Source organism: Gobius niger (genome assembly GCF_951799975.1).
Source record: "Gobius niger genome assembly, chromosome: 6".
Lineage (NCBI taxonomy): Eukaryota > Metazoa > Chordata > Actinopteri > Gobiiformes > Gobiidae > Gobius > Gobius niger.
The window spans coordinates 14927839-14940418 of record NC_136857.1 but is presented as its reverse complement, the minus strand read 5'-3'; the positions used below and the strand labels follow the sequence as shown (position 1 = coordinate 14940418).

General features: G+C 40.5%; 2 protein-coding genes across 3 annotated transcripts; both read right to left on the bottom strand.

Moving 5' to 3' along the window:
* Positions 1-781: 781 nt before the first annotated feature.
* Positions 782-2611, bottom strand: mkrn4 (makorin, ring finger protein, 4; the record flags this gene model as incomplete). The annotated part of the gene is made up of 7 exons (XM_079558392.1): positions 2514-2611; positions 2235-2425; positions 1879-1928; positions 1552-1790; positions 1350-1478; positions 1018-1117; positions 782-931 (listed from the first exon to the last, which is right to left on the bottom strand). The coding sequence occupies exons 2-7, from the start codon at positions 2332-2334 to the stop codon at positions 782-784; spliced, it is 768 nt and encodes a 255-aa protein (XP_079414518.1). The 5' UTR covers positions 2335-2425; positions 2514-2611.
* A 1523-nt stretch (positions 2612-4134) lies between these two features.
* ppardb (peroxisome proliferator-activated receptor delta b) lies at positions 4135-11943 on the bottom strand. 2 transcript variants are annotated; one of them, XM_079558666.1, is made up of 8 exons: positions 11576-11943; positions 9965-10341; positions 9304-9455; positions 8876-9014; positions 7133-7356; positions 6540-6746; positions 6181-6424; positions 4135-5766 (listed from the first exon to the last, which is right to left on the bottom strand). In XM_079558666.1, the coding sequence occupies exons 2-8, from the start codon at positions 10275-10277 to the stop codon at positions 5519-5521; spliced, it is 1527 nt and encodes a 508-aa protein (XP_079414792.1). In that variant the 5' UTR covers positions 10278-10341; positions 11576-11943; the 3' UTR covers positions 4135-5518. The 2 variants fall into 2 exon arrangements, with proteins under 2 accessions (XP_079414792.1, XP_079414793.1); XM_079558667.1 differs by having other exon boundaries at positions 7157-7356.
* Between the last annotated feature and the right edge of the window lie 637 nt (positions 11944-12580).

Here is a 12580-nt window from a genome sequence, read left to right as displayed (position 1 = left end):
TCACTTGATCCGACAAAAAAAAAAACGGCCTTTTTGCAAGACAAAAATGTTTTGGTTTTTTTTCCAAACATTTTAGATATTACCATTAAATTATACCTTCATGACTTAATTAAAGTCATGTGCAATTGTAGGCATCAAGGAGAAAAGCATTGCATGTAACAGCCGAAGGTTCATTACTCAATAGTTCAATCAATCAATTCAAGAAAAAAAAGAAAGAAAAAACATCAACCTTTTTCAGTGAGACAAAATGTGAATCATGTTTATTTTTTGTGTACACATACAACTTGTTTAAAAGAAATAAAAGCTTGAACATGTATATATTCTTCTGGGCTTGGCGTGATATTACTACCAGCAACACAGCGTTAAAATACCAAACATGGTGCAAACCGACTGGGATAGAGGTTCAAATCTCAGCAATAACATGCTGAGGCAAAGGGACTATGATGTGCAATACATTTGAAGAAGTAGGTTGGGGTAAAATACTAGCGGCACCAATTTAACCCACTGTTCTCTACAAATTACTTTCATATAAAGATTGAGGATGTCAACTCTGTATAAAAGGAACTGGTTTGCTGATGTTCATTCGAAGCGCTCCATAACACTAATTTCACTGATTAGACACATCAAGTCTGTCCATTCATCAAAACTACTCACTGTACATCAAGAACATCCACACACCAAACCAAAGCTTGCCACCCTTAACCTTAAAATATATAGAGAACTGAAGTTAAATTAGTGCTGTGAAATTCCAGCGACATCACTTTGAAGATACTAAGGTCAATCACAAAAATCCTAAAGAAGAAAGTGCATTAATGAGGTTAAACCCCTCATCGTCTTCATCGTCATCGTCGTCATCATCACTGTCAGTAAGGGCCATGGCAATTAAAAAGTTGAGCACATCTGAAGTCAAGGCTAGAGAGTCCTCAGGAATCTGTACAAGGGGAATAGGATTAAAATATTTTTTACTGTCCCTAAACCCCCCCAATTACTGCAAGCACAAGAGGCCAAAGGTTTTACCTCAGGTGACGGCCGGTATAAAGTTCTATCATGGCGGTAAAGGCAGTCAGACTTAAAAGGACAGCGTCCATGTCGCAGAAAGAAAGTACACGCTTTGTTACTGACGGTAGAAAGATAAATGTGTTAGTCAAAGCACATGAACAAAAATCAAGCATGGATATACACATTAGTTTTACGATGTAGCTTTGAGCAGCAGTAATGTTCAAAACAATTTTTCCGACGTTGTAAATAGCGAAGCCATTTTATTTATATGGAAAAACTAACATCTAGGCAGAAAGCAGCCAATATTTTGTTCCTGTTGATTGCATATATTGAAAAAGGGGAGTACAAACAAAAATGGAAGTGCTTGATACCTGAACTTCTTTTTGAAGGCATCAATTAAGATTTCTTTTTCTCGACCTTCAACCCAGTAATCATGTGGCACAAAAAATCCAGACTTTACTCTGCATAAGGGGCAGCTCCTACAGAATAGACAAAAAAACTCAAGCATTATACAATTATTAATAAAATTGATAAACATTTAAAAAAGCTCACTTGACAACTACAGGCGAAATGTCTCGGGTCTTCCTCCACTTCTGAATACAGTCTAAACAAAAGGAATGGGTGCAGTTTGGCAAAATGCCAAACTTGCGGATTCCTAAATCATGCTTCTCAAAAATCTTTTCCATGCAGATGCCACAGGTCACATCTTTACTACGATGGATGGCCTGAGCCAGATCTGAAGATTGCGGAGCAGCAGTAGCACCTTCAAGCATTCCATTTCTTGCATTAGCCTGAACACAGACAGCAAAAACATTGTAATTTAACACAACATTAAAGAAGCATAAACCCGTTGTACAGCAAAAAAAGAAAACAATTTACCTGAAAATGTCCAATTTCTGATCCTAATGTTGAAGTAGTAAACTGGGTTTCTGTGGAAGAATCCACAGCAGACAGAAAAGAATAAGACATGTGTCAAGATGTGACTAAGTGACTAAGAGTACCGTCAAAAGCATTGAGGATTGTATTCTTAAATATGGCTCCTAAATAAAAAATGTTTTAAATAAAAAATAAAACAAAAACAGTTTTTTTTTTCTTTGGTACAATCGTGCAACATGAAACATAAAACATAAAACATAAAACATAACTTAGATAAATACAAAACTATAAAAAAACTTTAAAACTATAAGACTACATTTGGCAAGTGTGGACTCGACACAAATATTTGTGTACTATACCTTGTGAATGCACTTCACATGTGTCTATACGGCCTGTGGTCTGGTTTAGAGTTGAGTTCAGACCACTGCTCTGCTGCTGGAACATCCCCACAGTGAGCATACGACCCCCTCTGTCTGACTGACCAGGGGCTGCACTGGTAGAAACACTTGGCTCTGGGAGTGTTCCTCTGGATGGTAAAACGTGTAGAAATCTGAAAAAGTAAACAAAAAAAACAAGTACATATAATTAAAACAAATCCACACATCCGTATTTAATGGGCTACCAATCATTTTACTTACTTGCAGTTATCGCCAAACCAGCATCCACCTTTCTGAAAGTGCCTACAGATTGATGTTGGTCTTTCATGTCTGTATCGGCATCTATCACCAAAAGTGCAACGGTCATTGAGGAAACTCCTGTGGGGAAAAGAGAAAATGAGTTGATGTGAATATAAACACCTAGCTACGTTATACGGTATGTTTATTTTATTATTTTTTATCTTATTGTCAAAGTTAAAGAGACTAGATGAAAGTTCGTCATTTTTGTACTCACTACTGCCACCTCAGGTCTTCCGCGTAACTGCAGGTTCGGACCCGAAGTGACAGTGCAGGATTTTATAGGCAGCTGTGGTGAATAGGTCTTTAAACTCTGTATAGTCTCTTTAATCACTTTATGATGTTTTTTGTTTTGTTTTTTAGGATTGCAATTAAACGCATGAAGAATGAATGTGGCGATATTGTGACACGGATTGCATTTGTAAATGTACATAGTCAGGATGAGGTAGACAATGCAGTATGTCTACATCATCAAACCGCATTACAAATTCAGTCGAGGCACCTATTGAGCTTTAAACCTTTCGACTACGAACGTGTCTGACACGTTTTCTTCGGACTAGGTTTCCACGTGAATTAGAAACATCTAATGTTCAGATAAGTTACAAAAACATAACGTTATGTGAACAGGCGCTATGGAACGCATGGTTGGTTGGCCAGGTAACAAACAAAAATAAACATTTTGGACCGTTACAAAAATATAAAATCAATACTTTTGACCCTTAAAAACAGATAATCGTGCAAGTCCTTTATGTGGTCTCAATAGCCATCATGTCTGCACTTTCAGGTGGTAAAAAGTCTAAAGATTGATTGTGTTTCAGACCGTGCAACACTTAACGCCTTCATTCCAGAGCAGTGATCGGTTAACTTGGTGCAACCGTTTATATTAAATTACATGCAAAATCGCAGCTTCTCCAAATGTTTCATGTATCGATATATCTTACCAACAAACACCTCTGACGCGATTCGGTCGCTCCATTTCCAAATCAACTGCTGGTGCCGTCGAGTTGTTTTGAGTTTGCCGCCGGGTGGTGCGCGTGTCTATCGCGATATCTAAATGCACCTCTCTACCAATCACCGCGGGACACTGAAGTGAGTTTCCTAGGTAATGTGCGCGTGTTTCCGGTTCACAAGTTTTGTTGTTGTTTTGTTTTATTTTTACACCTTTTTCTGTTGATACTCTGGACCAGGACCCTGTGTCCTTAGTAAAGCCTGTATGAATTGTTTTCAGTTTTTGTTAGCCTACTGTAGTTTCATTTGTAATTTTCCTACTGTTTTTGATCCTTTGTGTTTCCCTAGCTCATTTGTCATATATGAACTATGTTGCACTTTTTAATTTGACAGATTATGTTCAATAAAAGATATATATATATATGTCTTATATCTATATGGTGTTGTCTGACTCACTTTGGGCTTCCTCTGCAGTTATCTGCCCATTTTTGTATTGTTGCACTGTTGTAAATACAATCAAATCCTACCTTTTCCACTGACATTCAAAGTAAAGTAAACCATGCTCCAACAAACAGGTACGATCAAAATGCAAAAGCACGTCTTTTTCCTTTACCCAGGTGCGAGAAAAATGAAAATCACATTTTTGATTCTAGTACAGTTTGGTGGTCTTTACTTAATCTATCTTTAAATTGGTTACATGTGGCTAAAATTACTCTTCAAGTAACATGTTTTGTGCACAAGCAAATCAATTCATCAATGTCACAGCCAAAGAGGTAGTTTACAAACACGGTTTTGTGTTATTTTCTTTCATGTATTATCATCCATGACCTTATCTTGGCACGCCGCACATACACCAAAATGCAGGAATTAAGGCTAAAGCAAGAGAACTAAGGAGACAGTGGAATTCAGTCACTCAGTACCAAGAGGTAGATGGGACAAGGGGAAGGAGGAGGATTCCTCAGATGCATTGGGAAAGGATTCTGAAGCCTTTGCCCATTCCCAAAACATGGAGAAGGAAAGCGTGGACGATATTGCAAAGGTGTGGAAGATAAAGCTTATGTTAAGCTCTGACAACAAAAAAGGTTAACAAGCAAATGCAAGACGTTACAGATTTTTGAGGCGGATTTGTGTTCAGATATTTCAAAAATAGATATATTTTAGCACATCCAATTCTCTCACCTGAAAAACAGTTTTTGATATATTTGGTACAAACTCAACCCGAGAGAAATGCATGTGAGAACATTGCATTACATAAAACAGTATGATAAATCATATTTGCCCTTAAAATGATCAACAATTACAAATAATTAGTAACATAATTACATTGAATACACTAAAAAGCCAGAAATAATAACAAACATAACTTGCTGTCCCTTGTACTTCAATGGGCTCATTTGCTGTAAGTGTCAGATTCTGGTAAATCTGTGCATCAGAGTTCTTAAATTACCACTAAGGTATGCTTCAACTTAAAATCAGAAATCATCTTCATAATAATGTAGCACAAGTGGCTGTGCTACTTTGCTGGAGCCAGCCCAGGTTGTGTTGTAAAAATAGTGCACGTATAGTAATATCACGCTGGATGGAAACCAATCCCAGAGTGTAGACTTTAAAATGTAGCAAGATGCTCTCCCTGCACAAAGTGAAGGTTTATTTTATGGGTATGTGTTTGATTCATGGCCGTGCCAACATAAAATATAGTAACAAGTCTCTAGCAACACTAGGGTAAGTTTGTTATTGAGATGAAATGGGAGCAGCCTTCATAAGAAAACATATCATGCCCACGGTTAAGTGACCTTTGTGGGAAACTACAGATTCAGAAAATGATTCCAGATGCTGTTAAAACTGCGCTGTGCTGACACTGAGAAGACTGATTGTGTTAGCCCTACAAATAGACGCTGTCTCATCTGCATACGTTGAAGTTATTGGCCTTAAGTGGAACAGTGCTAGTACTTGTTGCAGTGTATTTGTGAACAAACTCAGTCTGTAACAGTATTGCCAAAAGCAGTCTGTGCAGAAGAAAGCTAATACATGTCTTTGTAGATCTCCTGTAGGAGTGGGTGAAGTGACGTCTCAGACTCAGTCTTTTTGATCTTTTGAACAAGTAGAGCATTTTCTGTGACCAGCTGCCGTAGGTCGGCCATCTTCTGCAGCAATTTGGGAAAGAGGTAGAGAGAGTCTGAGTGGTTGGCCTGAAGATGGAGGTCCAGTGCCTGCAGGATGTTGTCCTGACTCTGCTCCACTTGTTTCACATTCATCAGCCCCGGACGATCTGACAAAACAAACACAGATTCAATATATTTAGGGCAACGTGGAGCCTATCTTCTGAACATGCCCTAAAGTGATTCGATGCCAATAATTCCACAGTACAGCATCAATGTCGTTTTCCATAGCAGTTAATTATATTTTTTTAAATGATAAATATAATTTGACAGTGAACATAAATAAGGATAAAGGGATAAGATAACACTTTAGGCTCTTAGCATCTTTCAGATACAAGAATAATATGTTTTTAATTAACTACACTTTACACTCTATACTACTTCTATGACAAGAACCCGATCACAGCGGTGCATCCAAGTGATATTTTCAGTCATACCCATTAAATGTTCACATGCATGTACACCCACACTGGTGTCACTCTGGTGCCCTTCCATACAGTCTGTGTGCACATTCACTCATTTACCTCCACAGAGAATGATGGCAGCAACAAACAGGGCCAGGTCACTGTCATCGAGCTCCAGAGCGTTGAATTTGACAGCAAACTCAAATTTAGGCTCCATTATATCACTGAACGGCTTTCTCAAACTTCGCAGAAACTCCCTGGTTACAAAGCCTTTGCCGTTGGCCACCAATAGTCCATCTTTGTTCATAAGAGATGGTAGCATTGCAAAAATAGCCTCATGCACGCCATACTTCAGCAAAGTCACCTAAAACAATACAGAAATAATATATGTCACATCTTTAAACGTATAAACTGGTGGTGTTAAGTTTTGTTATGTTATGAATGCATTGTCAATTTGTGTTGATTGGTGTCCGATTTACCTGGTCATTAAGATACAGGTCCACAAAACCTGGAATGCACTTTGCAAACTCCGTGAGCTCCCGCACAGTCTCCACAGTCGTGCACTGACAGCGATAAAATACATGGACTCCAATCTCCTTGGTGAGGGGAGCCCCTGGAACTAACTGGCTCCATACCAGCCCGCTTTCCGCCTTCCAGAGCGTGTCGACGTCGTAAATAACAAACGGCTGAAGGACCAAAGTAAACAACTAAATTATTTTGTAGGGATGTTAATCGTTTACAATATGCACTACTTTGAGCGGCTCTCAACCTGGGCGTCACAATATATATAGGGAGAGAGATATAGAGAGATATAGAGAGAGATAGAGATAGGGAGAGAGAGAGAGAGAGAGATTGTTTTTTTTTTTTGGGGGGGGGGGTCATATTTTTCATGTAGCTTTGATGAAGAACTTGGGGTAATGACTCACAAAGGTTGAGAAGCACTGCTATAAATGAAAAGATATCTGAAACATTTTACAATTACAATTGGTAGTGGAGTGTTTTATCAGTGTATTCCATTCATGGTGTTCGTAACTATGACGATAAAATATTATAGTTGTTATATAGAAATCACCGTAACATCTGACTGAAGCTGTACCGAGGTGCTGCTGGTTTTGCCTGTCAGGATGCTTCGCGCCCTCTTCTTGGTCATACTCAGGTTCTTCTGGTAGGCTGTGTTCACTTGTTTGGCTAAAGTCTTTAGATCAGAGCCCCCAGGTTTGAGGTTCAACTCTTCTGCCAAGAGACCGGCCACCAGCTTCTTCCTCTCCGCCTCAGGCATACGTCCATATCGAATTGCTGCAAAAACACGTGCATGCTGGTTTTTAGAGTTTAAGAAATTTTTGAGAGAGAGAGAAAAAAAAACATATCCAGAGGCAAAATTCCAACTTTTCCACAAGAACAATGTTAGCTTGAAATGCTATTGTTAAAGCGTCTGTCAAAAATAAAACTTAACGCAGAAACTTTATCAATTAATCAGTAACATCACACATCATTGTTTTTCAAATTCTGTATTTCCTTTTCTAGCCTTCATTTTGGGAGAAAATCTTACATGTTTTTTTAGATTAAAAAGGTCAAAGACCATTTTATTGTCATTTCATCCACATGAAACGGATTGATAAAACTCTCCAATCTCCAAATATGTACACAATATGCAAAATTTGGGAGACGGGGGTCGATTTTGAAGGGCTTTAAAGAACCACTGTTTGTACGGATGGAGGAAAGAGAAAGGAGGGCCGGGAAGGGAGAAAGTGCAGCTTCCTGACAGCCGGGTGGATAAAGCTGTTCTTCAGCCGACTGCAGTCTCTTCTCTGAGTAGCAGTAGACTGAAGAGACTGTTTAGACTGTTTGATGGGCGCATGGGATCACATGCAATTCTGAAGGCTTGGCGGGTGAGACAGTTGGAGTCAATGTCCTAAAGGTGAAAGGGGCACCAATGGTCTTCTCAGAAGCTCAAACTATGTGCTGTAGGCTCCAACAGCAGGATGCAGTGCTGGCGCCGTAACCCACAGGGAAGGAGCGGTCAGGATGCGCTCTATTGTTCTTCTGTAGAAGGTGCACAGTTTGCAAGCAGAGAAGCTGATGTTCTTTTTTGACCAGTGATGTAGTGTTTGTAGACCAGGATAGGTTCTTAGTGATTTGCACACCCCGGCAGCATCGTTGACTGTCAAAGGAGCATGCTGGATGTGCACTCTACAAAAATCACCAACAATGTTCTTTGTCTTCATATTGTTATGTGCCTCACAAGGCAAGACTGCTCATCTCACTCCTGTAGTTTGTCTCGTCTCCCTTGCTGATGAGACACACCACTGCTGTGTCGTCCACAAACTCATGGAAGAGGTTTAAGCTGTACATTGGAGTGCAATCATGGGTCAGCCGAGTGAACAGGAGCAATATCAGCAAACAACCTTGGGGGTCCACATGTTCAGTGTGATGGTTCTGTTGGTATTGCTCCCTGTAAGCAAGTCCATCTGCCAGCTGCATGTTGAATGATGTTGAAGGCTGAACCAAATTCTAAGAACAGGATTCTAACGTAGGAGTCTTTTGTTTCAAGGTTAGGTATTGTTAATTATGTATTTATTATTTATTTGTGTGTGAGGGTGTATTGCTGTATGAGGCATAGTGGAAATGGTACCATCACTTGAACAACTGGATCGATAAGAAAACTGATAACCATTTGATGTGGTGCAAGTCTAGTCATTCAGCACTTAATTAGAATAGGAATTGGCGCAACTGGTCGGTAATCGGGATCATGGTGGTTTTGTGAGGCAAGGTAGGAGAGAGAGGAGTTAAAATGCTTAATGTGTGTGAGCCTTACCATCATGGGACATTCCTAAAGACAGGCACTTCTGGAACCGACAATATTGGCACTTGTTTCGATTTTTCTTCTGGATCTTACAGGAGCGTTCACAGCGCTCATACTCCAGTTTCATTCTCACCGTTCTCCGGAAAAAACCCTGCATAAAAAAATAACCCTGGATCACTTTAATTTATTTGACAACCAGACAGCTTTCATTTAAGATCATTTCAAATACAGAAACCCTCAAAATATTAAATTACAATAACTCTGTAAGTTCATCTTTGAAATGATTGGCAAAATGAGTGGAGCAAGACTTCATACAGTCAGCACGGGTCCAAACCTTCACAAACACTATTCTTAGCTAGAATAGGGCAGCAGCCAGTTCTAACAGAACTGCAAGACCCCTGATGAAACATCAGTGCTAGCACAGCTCGAGCAGCACTCACCTTGCAGCCTTCGCAGGCATGTACTCCATAGTGGAAACCAGAAGCCTTGTCTCCACAGACCTTACACTCAACACTGATACCAGACGCTGCTCCGTCATCTTTGCCCAGACGCAGCTGTTCAGATAGTGACGGGGAGGATGTATGGGACAGGTCTGTGAAAAGACAAACATACAGAATAATACTGAAATCAGACATGCATAGTAGTATTTAAGACATATTAATTTATTAACAATATTGCCTCGGATTAATACAGATGCTTTATATTGCATTATTCATTCCCTTGCTTAGTCACAGCAGTAATAAGACAAGAGTTTGGCCATGGTTTGTACATCACACATTCCATGTCAAGAGAAGACAGTATTTATTACCTACAGCACAAAACTTCACGTATTATAATTTATGATACTATATTCTATTTAGCATTAACGCCTATATAGAATGACAGTTAGAGAAAAGAAAAGTCAGACACAAATATTTTCAGTTGCTCTTAGATTGAGCATTTCTGTTACAGTTAGCCTTAAGTCAAAAAATTAGCCAACCCATTTGTTTTTGAGCGTGCTAGAGTCAGAATCAAAGGTCATAAGAACTACTTTCTAAATATGAACATTGCCCGAAATCAAATTAATCAAACTTTTAAAAAAAGACTGGGCTAAGATTGTACCTGTGTAGCTGGATGCTGCACTGATGGTCTGTCTGCTCTGTTCATTATCTGGATCTGGTGGGGACTCCTCCTCTGTCCTCTTGTGGTCCCCTGTAAGGCCTTTAGCAGCATTGTCCTCCTCTTCCTCACTGTCTCTGCTCTTCAGCTCAGACACGCTGGCCCGACCAGAGCTTTCTGACCCCCTGGAGTCTCCCTCTGCTCCAGTCCATCTCACGTCGGCTGTGTCCTGGGGCGACTGGGGCTCGTAGAAGCCATTGACCCTATGCTGCCCTGTAGCAGTCTGCTTCGTAACAGTTTTCTCCAACCTCTCCATGGCTCCTTTAAGAAGCTCGCTCAATGCCTCTCCTCCTGTCACGTAGTCATGATTGCTCCACTGTCTGCATGTAATACACAAAGACATTGTGTTGATATACTGTATATAACAACGAACCTTAAAAATAAAAAAAAATTCAGAGTGAAGAATATGAAGAACATCTAAACCACTGAATGTAAGGAAAAATGCACGTAGGTTAAATCCTCATGACCAGCATTAAACAGCAGCATAGAGGTTTGCTGACACTGGTAGTGACGATGTGCACACCAACCACAGCTGCAGACAAACAAAAATACCTCAATCACATGTTCCCTAAAATCCCAAACTGCACTGTTTGACACAAAAGTAGTAGACTGTTGTTTTAAAATACGAGGTCAGAAACAGTAAGGACTGAAGTTTGTTTAGGCTGAACATTTGAGATTGATAGATTACCTCAAAAAGTAAACTCTTGGAGCCAGGAGACATCTGTTATTATTGTTTGCCTGGGTTCATGGCAGGGTGCACATTGTACTGAGTGGATGCGTAAAGGGGACAGGGTGCATGCACTCTGTACACACTGAGCTCTGCCTGTGTGGGGGAGTGGGTCAAAAAAGGAGGGGGCTACATTTTTTTGCCCCGAGCCCCCTAGTGGATTAATCTGCACATGTATGTGGCCTGACAAACAACCACTGTGGCTTTATTACCTTACATGAGAGCAGTGTTCACCCATTTATTCAACACTCAAAGCAAGACAGTGGTGTTTTAAGCGTCTACTGATGCTCATGTGTGTCAAATAGTGGGTAGGCAGAATAAATAATAATCACACTAAATGGCATAACAGTAAATCAAACACATCACATGGATATTATTTCTACACTGCTACTTTATAGAAGAAAAACACATACATTGTTATATGCATTTAGTTAAACTAGGTAGGTCTCCCAACTCCCATAAACCAGTGGGATCAGAGATTGTTGGGACTTGCTTGGAGCTGCCAACCTGTCACACTGGTTCTCTGAAATATCTACTAAAGCGGCCGTGAATAACATGGGCACAGAGTAACCCTGCTTTCAAGTACTGACAGTTCGGCTAAGCTACTGCGCTGGCCGCCAAAAGTTTGCCTGCAAGTTAAGGCAGCAGGAAATGTAAACTATATGGCTTATATTTAGACTTCAGATTGTTGGGCAGACGCGGCTAGCCGAGTTAGCTGGTTAGCACTAACCTTGGGAGCACTCGTAGCTGCTGCTAGCGTGGCTGACTGACCCACATTCCCGAGTGTGCCTTTAAATATCGCTAGCACGCTTGCCAACTACGCTTACCTCTGTCAATACTGCCTCGGCTCCTGTGTGCTTTCAACTGGGTGAAAAGTGTCCGAAGAGGGAAACCGAACCGGGCTAAACTACCCCTTATGCCAACCAGGATCGACCCGCTGTTGACAAGTAGTTAGAAGTGTCCAAAGCAGGAGTTAGCACGCAGCGGCTAACATCAGTGCGCTGCTAACTCCGACGTGCACAGAAACGGTCTTTGTGCGGCCGCAGAGTTGACAAATTTGCACAGGAGAAAGACACTTGAGTTGGCTGCCATACCACAGGCAGTTAAGTAGAGTTATTACAGATAATCCTTCTCCGAGTTTCCCCTTGTTGTTGCCCAGCCCCAGCTCTGCTTTGCTTTGGCTGGCTCCCCCTCCCTGTCCTGTCACATGCCAGGACACAGCGCCCCCTCTCCCTCTCGCTCTCTCGCACGCACCAACTCACACATGCACAAACTCACACATGCACATTCTCACACGTGCACACTCTCACACGTGCACACACTCACACATGCACACACACTCACACATGCACACGCGGGCCTCTGTGGGACAAGCGCACACCGCTTTTTTGGACTCAGTCAAGGTCTCTCTGGAAGTATTATGTACACTATTTGTTTCTTTAATCTGTAACATGGACTTTTACTGATAACAAACAACTAAATGTGGCACTAAGTCACATTCAATAAGATTATCAACTTTATTGGACATTTATTATGAAAATATGGACGGAAAGGAGGCTTTGCGATTTCTACAAATGAGCATAATAAAATAATTTAGCCTTAAAGTGCCTATGACAGGTTTTAATGCTTTTGAAAATATGACTTATTTAGAAGGATAACATCAGTTGCAAGTACGGTTACCAGTTGCACAATTATCATTTTATTTAAGTGAAGCAGCAGTATAGGTTTAGGTCCATGAGTAGTCTGGATCAGATTAAAGGGACTATACAGTTTAAAACAGGAGTTTAAAAATGTAAAATATATATGTTTTCATCCCCCTACATGTTCTAGAA

Bases quoted from the DNA above. Each gene is read 5' to 3' on its own strand.
- ppardb (XM_079558666.1), bottom strand. From the start codon at position 10,277: ATGGAGAGGTTGGAGAAAACTGTTACGAAGCAGACTGCTACAGGGCAG. The intron at 9,456-9,964 runs GTACAATCTTAG...GTCTTTTCACAG, and splicing joins TGCAGCATCCAGCTACACAG to ACCTGTCCCATACATCCTCC. The intron at 5,767-6,180 runs GTAAATGAGTGA...TTGTTTTGTCAG, and splicing joins TGCCATCATTCTCTGTGGAG to ATCGTCCGGGGCTGATGAAT.